We start from the raw sequence: 12,751 nt of genomic DNA, 5'->3' as shown, positions 1-12,751 counted from the left end.
GTGTATTACCTACCTACATATCTGGTTTAAGGCTGTTTGTATCAAATGAAATAAAAATGAAAAAAAGGAGTACAGCTGGGGGGGGGGGGGGGGGGGACTGAGCATATTATGATATTTGTATGAATCATCTAATTTGTTGAGACAACTTTGGTTTGACGCAATACCACTACAGTTCAAAGAGATGAAACCAAAGCATCATTTGCCACACACACACATTTATTTAAAAAAAAAAAAAAAAAGTGAAATGAAAAAAAGAAATGCACTTGCCATCTGAATAAATTCATTTTGATAATATTTTACTATATACGGATGCTGTCATTCCCCCCACCCCACCCCCCCTTTCATATGACAGTTGTTCTATATCAATATTTTTGTTTCTGAGATGAAGACAGACATCACCTGAGCCCGTAGGCTCACCGTCCAAAGTTCCATCCGTAGCTTGTGTCCTCTCAAATAGTCTTGGCGTCAAGAAGAGTTTCTGAGGATGATTTGAGCCCATATACAAAAAAAGACAGCAGGCGGTTATCTCCAAACCGGTCCTGGTTGTTTGGCATTCTTCGTCCGGAACTGAAACAAACACGTCGAAAGCAAAGACCGTGTTTGTCGCCCTTCGTCTCTCTGAGGGAATGTCCTTGGGAGTGACCTGATCTTGGGGGTGGGGGGGCATGTTTAACCTCCAAGGCGCTGTCCTTCTCCCCAGGCGAAACCTCCCGGGCGCTCCTCGGGCAGGGGGTTGTAGTTGGCGTCTTCCTCTGGGGTGTCGAACAGCATCTTTCTGTGGGAGACACACGGGGACGGGGGATGAGGGGTTTTCTAAAAAAAGACACACATAAGGAAGTGGCAGCTCTCAGGGGGAACTGCTCACAGTTGATGCGATGATTCTTAAGGCCAACACCTTTTTAATGCGTAAAAACAGACAGTACACCTCTGCACGGCTATTATAGTGCGTTTTGCCCGGCTTGTGGTGCGACCTGAGAATGCCTGCTTTGGTCACTCTGTCTGTCCAACATATCCTGCGACGACTGCTGGTCAGATTGAGCATGCATTAATGGTCCCCAAAAAGGATGATTCCTACTGATTTGGTGGTCCTGTGACCTTTCACTATGGGCCATTTGTGTGACATTATGTTGTGCACTTTAACCCACCCGCGCTAACCAGAAGGTGGCGGTATTGCGCTTAAAAGCAGTTTGCCAACTGCCTCTTAACGACAAAAAGAAGAGTTGTCTTCTCAGGTTTTTGCCTTTCTCCAAAAGTTGAATGAATGAATGGGAGGACTGCCGCTTTCGCCGCAACGCCCGGATTTGGTCTGGTGAGACGAAACGCTTGACATTGTGCAAAACAGGAAATAACAAGAAGCTGGGTTACGTCGCAGTATCAAGGTCCGCAGGTTCCTTTATGTCCACGATCGTCCTTTGAAAACACAGAAGTCCTCATGTACTATTCGCTTGTCCATTCATTCATAACCTCAAGTCCATTCTGTGGACTTTACCTTCTATGCCCCCCCCCCCAATACAGGTAATTCATTCATACATTCCTATACTTCAAATCGTAGGGTGCATTGAACATTGCATCTTACAGGTTTAGTCTTTCAGTCTTGTTTTATTCACCAAAAATGAAAAAAAAAAAAAAAGAAACCACAGACTCACATGATGGATGGGGTCTTGAGCCACCTCCCACCACCTGGCTGGTTGGGGAAAACATCCTCCAGAAAGTAGTACACATGACCAACAGCGATACCTCAAGAAAGGTAAAAAAAACAAACAACAACATTTGAACACGAGCGCTATTCATATTGTACACCACAACCACATCACCAAAGTACTAAACGATGACTGCGGAGGGCGGGGATAGGTACCTAAAAGATCCACGATGATGGAGTTGCCCAGCAGAAGAGAGAATCCCATCAGCACCCAGGGCAGGAAGGGCGCCTGGAAATTCAGCAGGCCAAAGAAATTCATGCGAACGTTTGGGTTTCGCCGACTCCACACGTACACCAGCATGATGGTGAAGGCTTGGCCCAGGAACACCAGGCTCACAAAAGTGCCAAATATCTGAAGCCTCGTTAAAGAACGCGGCGAAGGAATGAACTCAAGGGACAAGGCGGGCCACTGTGAGGACTGAGCGCCGCCGGTGCCAAACCTAGTGCTGCTTAATAGGTTCTAACCAAAGATGGACGACAAGAGTGAAGCCAAAATGTATGGGTCGCCCCCTGGTGGCTGGCTGCAGTATAGGTCATAAGCCCCGCCCTCCTCCATGTTACTAATATATTTCTTTTTTTTTCTTGGCGGCAATGGGCTTCCGTACTTTTAAAAATACATCACATTTTTGCAGAAACGCTTCATTCTCATGACACCTACAATGAGTGGTTGTCGTCCATTATGAAGGTTAAAGCATTTCTTGACAAATAATGTCTTTTCATGGCAGTTGTTATATACAGCACTGACACACTGTTGTCATGCCACCAGTCACTTTTTGGTCTCAGCACCACTGTTAATTTCACCGCCAACATGCAGGTGTGCAATGTGTCCAAGCTTGTGGTTCAGGAAAAGAAAAAAAAAAAAAAAAAAGGTTTCGGATGAAACCGAATATTTCCTGTACACAGTACAATACCAAGTAGCTACCACCTTGGTAGCCCGTAATGAATCAAAAGGAATAAAAAAAACAATGCAGTGAGTGAGATTCTTAATGACCCATAATAACAAAAACACATTATTTGTGGCACCATTAGCTGTACCAGAGAGCTGTCAATGTTAAGGCCCATACAAGTAACAAATGATGTTACTGGTCATTGAATTGTAAAGACCTCATGCTTTTTTTTTTTTTTTTTTTGAAATGACACATTCATGGGAAGGATACAGTCATCAGAAGCCCACCAAAGAGGAACATGAAGACAAAGTCAGCCGTGCGTCCCCTGAAAGAGCCCTCCTCTAGCATGCGACAGTATCTGTACCTGAAAGCAAAGCGGTTAAGGAAACCTACAACAGACAATCCCGCAGCCACGTCACACCTCTTTCTGGCAGGCGTTCATCTTACAGTATGTGTTTCTATTCGCGTGTGCGTAGACGCCATCTTAGCGCTGAAACCACATACGGCCTCTCGACCCTGTGAAACAGAAAGTATGCAAACCCGCTTCTTGAGCGCTACATGAGGGGAGATTTTGGAACTGGGAAGGATACAGAAAAATCATATTGAACAGGAAATTGAAGCCAACGGGACCAAAAAATAGGAAGTTGGTTATTAGTCGCCATACCTAGAGAAAGAGAAAGAGACGAGCATATAACACAGGCACATAGAAAAGTGGGATTAAACAAATCCAGAGGTGGTTTTCTGTGATTCAAAAATGTTTGTCAAGTTGCATTTTATTAGTGACTGGAGGCTTTGTTTAACTGGTACTTTAACACTACTTTTTTTTGGTTGACCAAGTCCGGGTAGCTGAGGTTACTATGAGGCCGTGAAGTGCCCTGAATCCACCTCCTGGGGATGGGGATGAGGGGTTGAAGCAGTGCGGTCAGATTACTCACCTGGTAATTCCTTAGGATCAAATCCGGATTGAAGTATAGCTGAAACGGCGTGATGATCTCTAATTGCTGCGAGGGAAGACAAAGCAGAACGCGAGGATTAACATGGTGACAAAAGCCACCGATTTCCCTTCCCGGGCGCGTGCAGGGCATTTCAAAATAAAATGTTCTTTTATGAAATAAAAATGAAATCCTACAAAGCTATGAAGACAATGATGAAATTACATTTATCTGCACAATTTATTCACGTGACTAATCATTGAATTTTGAACAGTTCGGGCCTCCATACCCCACACCTCCAGTTTCTCATGTTGTACCATATGCAAAGTGCGTAGTATCACTTCTCAGGCTGTGGCAAGTTGAAATTTGAGTTAACTAAATTGCAAGCGCGTCTGCAGCTAGTTCGGCAGGTTTATTTATTTCACTGTAACTACAGCACCACCACAAAAACCACCAGGGGAAATACACTGGATCCTCTACATGTCATAGTGGTCCCAGTGTGATTCTATAGTACAGTCTATTTATGCTCCTTTACCACACACTACACTTCAGAGGGAAACATCGTACTTTATAACTACTCTACATTTATTTGACAATTGGGAATACATGACCCGCTTATTAACATGTAATGCGATGTAAAAGATTAAACCAGCTGAAACATTACAATGTGCCTCACACATTAATGCACCAATCATAATGAAGCAATACAAGATATACAATAATACACAACTCTGGACCTTCACTTCACACACTTTCACTTGTAAAAGGAGTATTTTTACACTGTGGTACTACTACTTCTGCTTAAGTAAAAGTATCAGAGTGCAGACAGACAGATGGATGATATGTATACTGACACACATAATAAGTAAGGTTATGTTTTATGAAGCACAAACACAAATCCGGTCCAGCCAGATTTTTTAAAGGGGAGTTTAGTGGTTCCCTGTAGGGGACACCACAGCAGCTGTGGCTTGTCATCCCTCCGTAAACTGCCACGCTACGGAAACGCACCTCAGCGTGCGCTTACAATTTAGTTTCACCGGTTAAAATGAAGCCAAGGCTCCGGCCACAAAAGCTTTTAGGTTGTTTTTTTTTGTGTGTGTGTGTGTGGCTTGAGTAAGAGAGTGAACATCCTGGACGACCGGGTTCAGACACGTCCCCTTCTCACAGGTGCTACAGCTACACCGCCGAGCTAGCAGCTGAGTAACGACGTTACGCTAGACGCGCCAAGCGGCACCGAGCCGTGCCCGGGTCAGCGCGGTGAGCGTGGGGGTTTTGTCTTACCACTGCAGCGGTTGTGAGGACGCAGGCGGTTGTGTATGCCCTGGTGACAACAGGAATCTGTAAGTACTCCTGCTGTAGTGTCTGGTAAGCCATTTTGGACAGACTGAGGGCTTCCGGCACTTTCTTGACACGTCATTCCACAAGGCGGAAGGTGTTGCGTTCACGCACATGGGAGAAAATATGCAAAACACCGACCAGTACTTTAAATAGATTACACAGGCGTGTCTTTGATGATATGAAGTATGAAGTTGATAATGTTTCAAATATTACAATATGTTGTACGAGATATATATATATATATATTAAATATTTCAAATGATCACATGGAAAAATCATCATTTTAACACCTTATGTACATACATGAAACAACATAGCAAAAGAGGAAAACAGAAAACCAGAAATACAACTTGTAACAATAAAAGTAAAAAACATATATGGAAATGAATAAATATAACACACATGCCGGTAGGAATTGAATAAAATAGAATTAACAGTGGCTGTAGAGCTGGATATGCATGAATAGCAGGCAGTGTTTTGCCGTTATTGCCTTTGCGATGCAAAGTAAACTGGTCGCTCGTTTTTCATTTAGTCTACGTTCATTCTTTTCTTCTTCTTCTTCTTCTTCTTCTTCTAACTTTTCATACATTTTTTTGTTCTGGGAAAAGATGGCCCCACGCACTTCCGTACTGGCCCGCCCAAAACACAATTTTCTGCCTCGGCCACTGACCCAGACCACCGGTTCACCACCGGTCATGTCAGGGATAAAAAGAAGAGGTCGACGATGAAGGTGGGCGTGTGAGCGAAACCTCTCGTCTGTCCGAAAGGATCCACCCGGCTGCAGCAGCAACTTGGATTCCACCAACTACATCCAGCCCGGGCAGCGCTTTGAGTTGCATCGGTTCAGGGACTAAGACAAAAAGGGGGGCTGATGGGGAGGATGTGTTTGACAATGTTAGCTAAAGATAGTAAATCACCCAGGTTCAACCAATCACGACCCATTTTCCAGGCATGAGGTTTAAATGTGAGAACGTGAACTCAACTGGGGCATCAGTTCTATTTATTTATCCATACGTATCACATAATCAAAGTCCAGCCCTGTAAATCTCCTCCGCTGGGGGGGGGGCGCCGCTGGATAATCAGTCATAGAAGACCACAGCAGCTGGGCTACACGCTTAAATAAGTCATTATCTTATTGTGCACCAAATCAGACACAACAATCTTAATATGTTTGCGAACCCATCTTCTGTCCAATGCGTTGCGTTCTGATTTTACAGTATATGCTGATGACACCTGTTAGCTCATGAACAACTACAGTTTTCCTGCACATGCTGTAGGCTGTTAGCTTAGCCTTAGTTTGCAGTGTGCTGCGCATGTCATAGGTCCTGGGTTCAAATGTTGTCGACACCAGCAGTCAGTGTCGACGGCGGGGGCACTTGTGCGTTTGCTGGCCTCATCTGCTGGGGGGGTGAAGAGAAGCCGCGGCTTAACAACGTGGCCGTTTGTCGTGCTCGCGGAGGGAAAACGGGAAAGACAAGGTTTTCGGGCCATTTTCGAATCAGTAAAGTAAAGGGGATTTTGTGCAAATAAAGCATTCACCGGCAACTGAATTCTTGTCTGCTCAAATACTCAAAAAAGTACACAAAACCCCCCCCCGACACTGTTGCAATGAGAGTAAACGTAATTTGTCATTTCCACCCCTGAAAACTCTGTGTGATTTGTGGTATTGGACTATGTAAATAAAACTGACTTGACAAGTATACAAAAAAAACAGCACGAAGAGGACACCTTATTTTGTGTAGAGATCTTTTCTGGCACAAATCTTTCCGACACAGTTTTATAAGCTGGCGCGGTTTCAAACAGTTAGTGTTCCTGTTTTTGTTCAGGAAGATCGTCGTGTGCTGTTATACGGCAGCTCGTGGGTTTCTCATCCTTCAAAAACGTTATCATACATCAGGTTTAAACATCTTGAGTCTACGATCCTAGAGCCTTCAGCTATCGAGATCCTCTCCTGCGGAACCGGCTCCCAGTTCGGGTCCGGGAGGCAGACACACTCTCTCTTCTTTTAAGAGTGGACTGCTATAGGCCGAGACTGCTGGGAGACTTCCCATGATGCTTTCCTCCTCTCCCTCTCCATCTTCACATTCATGTCCCTCCAATGCATGTTACTAACTTCATATCTTCCCCCGGAGTTTCTCTGTGCTTTGTCGTCTCGCAGGTTCCTGTGGATTGTGGTCCTGGTACGCCTGGCTGCTGCTGCCATGGGCCCGCTTGGCTCTCACTGCTTCAATTATTATTATTAGTCATGTTTCTGTTATTATTACAGCTGTAACTACTATTATTAGTCAGATTTCCATTATTACAGTTGCTATAGCTATTACTGGTGCTGCTGTACATCTCTCTCTGCCCCCCCCCCCCCCCCCCTGTCTACCTCTCTCTCTGTCTCCCTCTCTCTCTGTCTCCCTCTCTCTCTGTCCCCCTCTCTCTCTCTGTCTCCCTCTCTCTCTGTCTCCCTCTCTCTCTGTCCCCCTCTCTCTCTGTCCCCCTCTCTCTCTCTGTCCCCCTCTCTCTCTGTCCCCCTCTCTCTCTCTGTCCCCCTCTCTCTCTCTGTCTCCCTCTGTCTCTCTGTCTCCCTCTCTCTCTGTCCCCCTCTCTCTCTGTCTCCCTCTCTCTCTCTGTCCCCCTCTCTCTCCGTCTCCCTCTCTCTCTGCCCCCCCCCTCTCTGTCTCCCTCTCTCTCTGTCCCCCTCTCTCTCTCTCTGTGTCTGTCTCCCTCCCTCTGCCCTCCCCCTCTCTGTCTCCCTCTCTCTCTGTCCCTCTCTCTCCCTCTGTCCCCCTCTCTCTCTGTCTCCCTTTCTCTCTGTCTCCCTCTCTCTCCCTCTGTCCCCCTCTCTCTCTGTCCCCCTCTCTCTCTGTCTCCCTCTCTCTCCCTCTGTCCCCCTCTCTCTGTCCCCCTCTCTCTCTCTCTGTCTCTCTCCCTCTCTCTGCCCCCCCCCTCTCTGTCTCCCTCTCTCTCCCTCTGTCCCCCTCTCTCTCTGTCCCCCCCTCCCTCCCTCTCTCTCTCCCTCCCTCTGCCCCCCCCCTCTGTCTCCCCCCCTCCCTCCCTCTCTCTCTCCCTCCCTCTGCCCCCCCTCCCTCCCTCTCTCTCTCTCTGCCCCCCCTCCCTCCCTCTCTCTCTCTCTGTCTCTCTCCCTCCCTCTGCCCCCCCTCCCTCCCTCTCTCTCTCTCTGCCCCCCCCTCCCTCCCTCTCTCTCTCTCTGTCTCTCTCCCTCCCTCTGCCCCCCCCCCCTCTCTCTCTTTCAAATTCAAATTCAAATGAGCTTTATTGGCATGACAGATCAGGAAGTCTATGTTGCCAAAGCAGTACAGAAAATGATGAACATATGATTATCAATAAATACATATACAATAATATGTGCATATCAACAGTTATATGATACTACAGATGTTGTTGTTCAGAAACGTTCACTGCAGAGCTTGTTTCTCTCACGGTGTGACAACAGTTAACATGTTGAGCAGCTGATAGAGCACACTGACTTCTAGAGCAGTTTCTGAGGATCGGCCTCCCTGAGAAGCCTGTTCTGCCTGTGACGGCCTGTTTCTGTGTCCAGGCTGTGTTCACTCAGTCTGTACATCGTCAACGTCTTCCTCAGTCACGGTGGTCAGGTTCCTTTGTGATTTGGTGGTTTCATCCCAGTATGTGATATCATTTTCTTTTTGTCTTGAGGTGATTTGTTTGGGGGTCAACAGTGGGGGTCGCTGGATAGAAGGTGTTTATAGAATTTGATGGCTCTCTTTTGGTTTTAATAATAATAATAATAATTAGAGGGTATTGTCCAAGTTCCCTCTCTCTCTCTCTCTCTCAAACCCAACCGGTCAAAGCAGATGACCGCCCCCCTAGAGTCGCCTGGTTCTGCTCGAGGTTTCTTGCCACTGTCACCAAGTTCTTGCTCATGGTGGGAACTGTTGGGTCTGCTGTAATAATATTATAAAGAGACGGCTCTATATGCAAAGTATCATGAGTTTGTTGTGATTTGGCGCCATATAAATAAAACGGAATTGAAATTGAATAAAATAATAAAAAAGTGAGATTAACGCCTTGTAAAGCGTACAATGATCACACGTTTTTACAGCTTTTTTTTCGTTTGTTCATTCAGATATAGAAGAAGTGTATTGTTTGAAAAGGCTGGCTTTTTGCTCAAGAATTTGGGTTTGTGAATACAACATCTGGTCAAAGCGAGACTTCTGTCGTATTCAGCGAGTCTGGGCAACACAGTTTTTGCAAAGTAACACAGAGCGAGGAGCGATATGATCAGCAATAAATCTGTGGACCAGTATGATAAGCCAGAGGGTGTTATTTTTATTCCTAGTTGAGCCATGAGAAACAAATGTTCCCAACGGAACGGGCTGATTGACAATTCCCTTAATACCTTTTAAACAGTGAAATAATACCCGAGGAGATAGCATCAAAAACAACTGAGTAATCCTTTGGTGAAACAGGGATTCCACAGTGTTGAATAAACTCAACACAATTATTATAGTTGCCCATGTTGGTTGACTGACCCATCAATAAGATATTATTATTATTAAACCTCCATTGAAGAAAGATAGATTTATTTTTTATACATTTATAAGATATATCTGTTGTTCCAGATAAAAATAAAAAAGTTGGTAAATTAAAGACCATGCCGGCAACATTTGCACTGGCAGAGCAATGATGGAGATGGGGGGGGGGGGGGCACAGGGGACGACAGGATGCGGATTCTCGCGATAGCAGCCTATCGTGCGCTCCTGTCCACACTCAGTGCGCCTCCTGCAAAGATGGCGGCCAGCAGCATCCGAGGCCGCCCGTCGCGGAGCTGTCGGATGCGAGGTGAGACTTTGCTGAGACGTCCGCTCGCACGGCTCGGCCGCGCCGCCCGGCGGGACTTCGAAAGTCGAATTAGACCCGACAGCCCCACCCGGGCCGGGCACGGGTCACGTCACCCGAAGCCGACCCCATTCGTAACTTTGTGTTTTGTGCTGACAGGTCGGAATGACAGCGGGGAGGAGAACGTGCCGCTGGATCTCTCCAGAGGTAAGGCTTTGAACTGACGGGAGCGGCGCCGACGCATCTTCTTAGCACACTTAGCATCGCTCTCGCCGACTTTTGTGCTAGCCTCGCCAGTTGTGTCGCGGTGTTTTCGGCGGAGACATGCTGTTGTTTGTTTTCTCTGTGGGTGATGTCATGTCTCAAACTAAGAGTAAAACGGTTTGACTTTTACCGTTTTGCCAAACTCAGTTCTCACCGTCAAGCTGCAGAAACGTAGACGTTGCACTTCCGGTCAGAACTTCATGTCGCTCAGTGGTTCCCAACCTTTTCCTTAAGGGACCCCTATTTTACCATTGTGTGTACACTGACGACCCCCACACCCACATGCACTTACAGAAGAAGGGGGGGGAAAGTAGCCTACTTCTTTTGAAATATAATATATAATATAAGTATATTTCATTATATTCATTGTATAAAAAGCAATTATAGTGACCTTGATACCTGCAGGAAGTTTGTGTAACACTAGCAATGTGTGTAAAATTCTGAGCAGACTATTTCCTGTGGATATCACAATGTATCGGAAGATCTTTGTATTTTTAGGAACACAATTTTGTCCAAATTCTGAGTTTCATACGTACGTAATATAATAATAGTCCAAGCTTTATAATATGTAAGTAAAGATAAACTAACTAACTAACTAACTAACTAATAACTCCTAAATTTAGTTGTCTTCTTCTCAGAAATGCATGTATGTTATGTATATTCGCTTGGGCCTTGGGACTTTGTTCATGTTACAGGAGAAGTGCGGCGATTAATAAATGTGTCTTATTAACAATTGCCATGTGCAGACCAGAACCAACAGAGGTCCGCTGTTGTCCAGAAACGATTAGATACGCATAAAAAAAACTATTAAAAACACATTAATGAGCCACAAGATTACTCTGGGTGACTCAGTGCCACACACACATACATATCCACACATGCTGGAAATACTCACAAGTATTTAATCCGCAATAGTCCCCAACAAATGCCCTATTTCCTGTTTGAGCAACGTTTGCTAAAAACCACAGTGCTCCAGTTGTTTCCATTCACGTCGAACTGGCTGCATGCAATTATTTCCTTTTCTATTCCAAATTGTGAATTGTATGCTTTTATTTTGAAACCAAAGCTGACTGTCATGTTTGAGATAACGCTCGCTAACTTGACGCAACGTCCAAGTAAAGGATTTTAGTCAGGGAGGTTTGCTAATAAGCAGGCGCCACACTTTATGTATTACTTACTATTTACACACTTTATATCCTGGCTGTGGCGCAGTCAAGTGTTCCTATAGTTCAGCAGTACATTTCCTGTTAATGTCAATCAGGGTTTCAGTTAGGGTTAAATGTGTCCAGTGTTCATGACTGATTTTTGTCACTCTTACACATTTTGCACGCCTACTGAATCAGTTTTTTCAGGTGTCGTTTTCTCACTCCAGTGTTCCAAGGGCTACAGGTCCATAACGAAAAGGCAAGCATCAAAGCTGCGACAGTTGTCCTCGTTACGGGGCGACGGTGTCCCTGTCGCAGTGATCTGCTCGGGACCGTTTCACTCGAGCCTAGAATAGAACGCCAAAAATGGAAAGAGAAAATGATGAAGGGCTCAGCAACAACAGAGAAGACTCATGTGAGAGTAGACTGGATATCTTCTAAAACAAGCAATCTGAAGAATTGTGATCAACACTTTTCACTATTTTTTCTTTTTTCTTTTTTAATAATCGGCATATTAATGGGTAAAGAAAATATTCATTGGTTGCAGCCCTGGTTTTTATCACACTTTAATAGATTATTCCAGTGATGGATTCTTTCACAATAGAAACTTTGGAAAGGAAATAGTTCCTCTGGTGTGGGTACCAGTATTTACCCCCACTGTGTTTGTTGTTCCACGCATTCTTTCTGTTTGACGCCCTTCATTATGGTAACACTTGCTAATGTGTCTCATACAAACCTGACAGAGGCTATGTAGGACTCTAATGGGGCTAAACGTATCGCCGCAAACGTGATTTCATTCTGCCAAAGTAACGTTTTCCTTTCAGCGTTTGAAACTGTGTTACTTTGACTCAAAGACACACGTGTCGCTGATTTCAGATCCCGCGGAGAACCTCCGTGAGATCCTTCAAAATGTTGCAAAGCAGCAAGGAGTCTCCAACATGCGCAAGCTTGGCCACCTGAACAACTTTGTAAAGGTTCGTTGAAAGCAGCGCTAAAACAGCAAAAGCCGCGCTTGCGATGCCTGAGGGGTGGTGGTAATGGAAGGGCCAGGTTTGTGCCCCTGTTAGATTTAATTACCTGCCTGTTGCATTATGCCATATCTTGTATTTGAGCGTTGAAGTGTTGATCAAGGGGAAGTTTTGACCTCACAATGGCAAAAAGTCAGGGGATCCTGAAAACATCTGATATCCCTTGAACGTCCGCAACAAATTTCAATCTGGACAGTTGTTGAGAGTTGACAGAAGTACTAGTCGTCACATTATTTACTGAAGTAAAAGTAGCAATGCCACACTGTAAAATGTACTTATTACAAGTAAAAGTCCTGCATGCAAAATATCACTTAAAAGTAAAGTACTGTATGTTTTCTCAGCATACTTTACTTAAAGCTACCGTAGGCAATGTTATTGAATTATAATTTCGGTTGAAATAACTAATTTTGACCACTGCATGTCACTAACAATATCTAATTGAAGGGCTCCTTTGTGTCTGTGAGCACCCGCCCCCCCCCCTTTGTATTTAGTCTTTTAAAAAAAGAAGTGGACCAGGTCTGAATCAAACAACCAATCAGCGTTAGCTAGCACATTAACTGGCCAATCACATCCACTCTGTAGAACCAAGGGCTTCCACAGAAGGTTCCAGCCAGATATTGTTCGTCATTTCAACCAAAATTATAATTCA

The 12,751-nt window shown here is 45.0% G+C and overlaps 1 protein-coding gene across 2 annotated transcripts; it reads right to left on the bottom strand.

Moving 5' to 3' along the window:
- Nucleotides 1–340: 340 nt before the first annotated feature.
- On the bottom strand, nt 341–4,892 carry derl2 (derlin 2). Of its 2 annotated transcripts, none has more exons than XM_070924608.1 (7): nt 4,800–4,892; nt 3,522–3,587; nt 3,177–3,250; nt 2,857–2,950; nt 1,856–2,051; nt 1,647–1,737; nt 341–775 (listed from the first exon to the last, which is right to left on the bottom strand). In XM_070924608.1, exons 1-7 carry the CDS (start codon nt 4,890–4,892, stop codon nt 670–672), a joined length of 720 nt encoding a protein of 239 aa, XP_070780709.1. In that variant the 3' UTR covers nt 341–669. The 2 variants fall into 2 exon arrangements, with proteins under 2 accessions (XP_070780709.1, XP_070780710.1); XM_070924609.1 differs by having other exon boundaries at nt 4,803–4,892.
- Between the last annotated feature and the right edge of the window lie 7,859 nt (nt 4,893–12,751).

This window comes from Enoplosus armatus, chromosome 18, assembly GCF_043641665.1.
Source record: "Enoplosus armatus isolate fEnoArm2 chromosome 18, fEnoArm2.hap1, whole genome shotgun sequence".
In the NCBI taxonomy this organism is placed as follows: Eukaryota; Metazoa; Chordata; class Actinopteri; order Centrarchiformes; family Enoplosidae; genus Enoplosus; species Enoplosus armatus.
The sequence above is the reverse complement of the archived record's forward strand: the minus strand, read 5'-3'. Positions and strand labels throughout refer to the sequence as shown.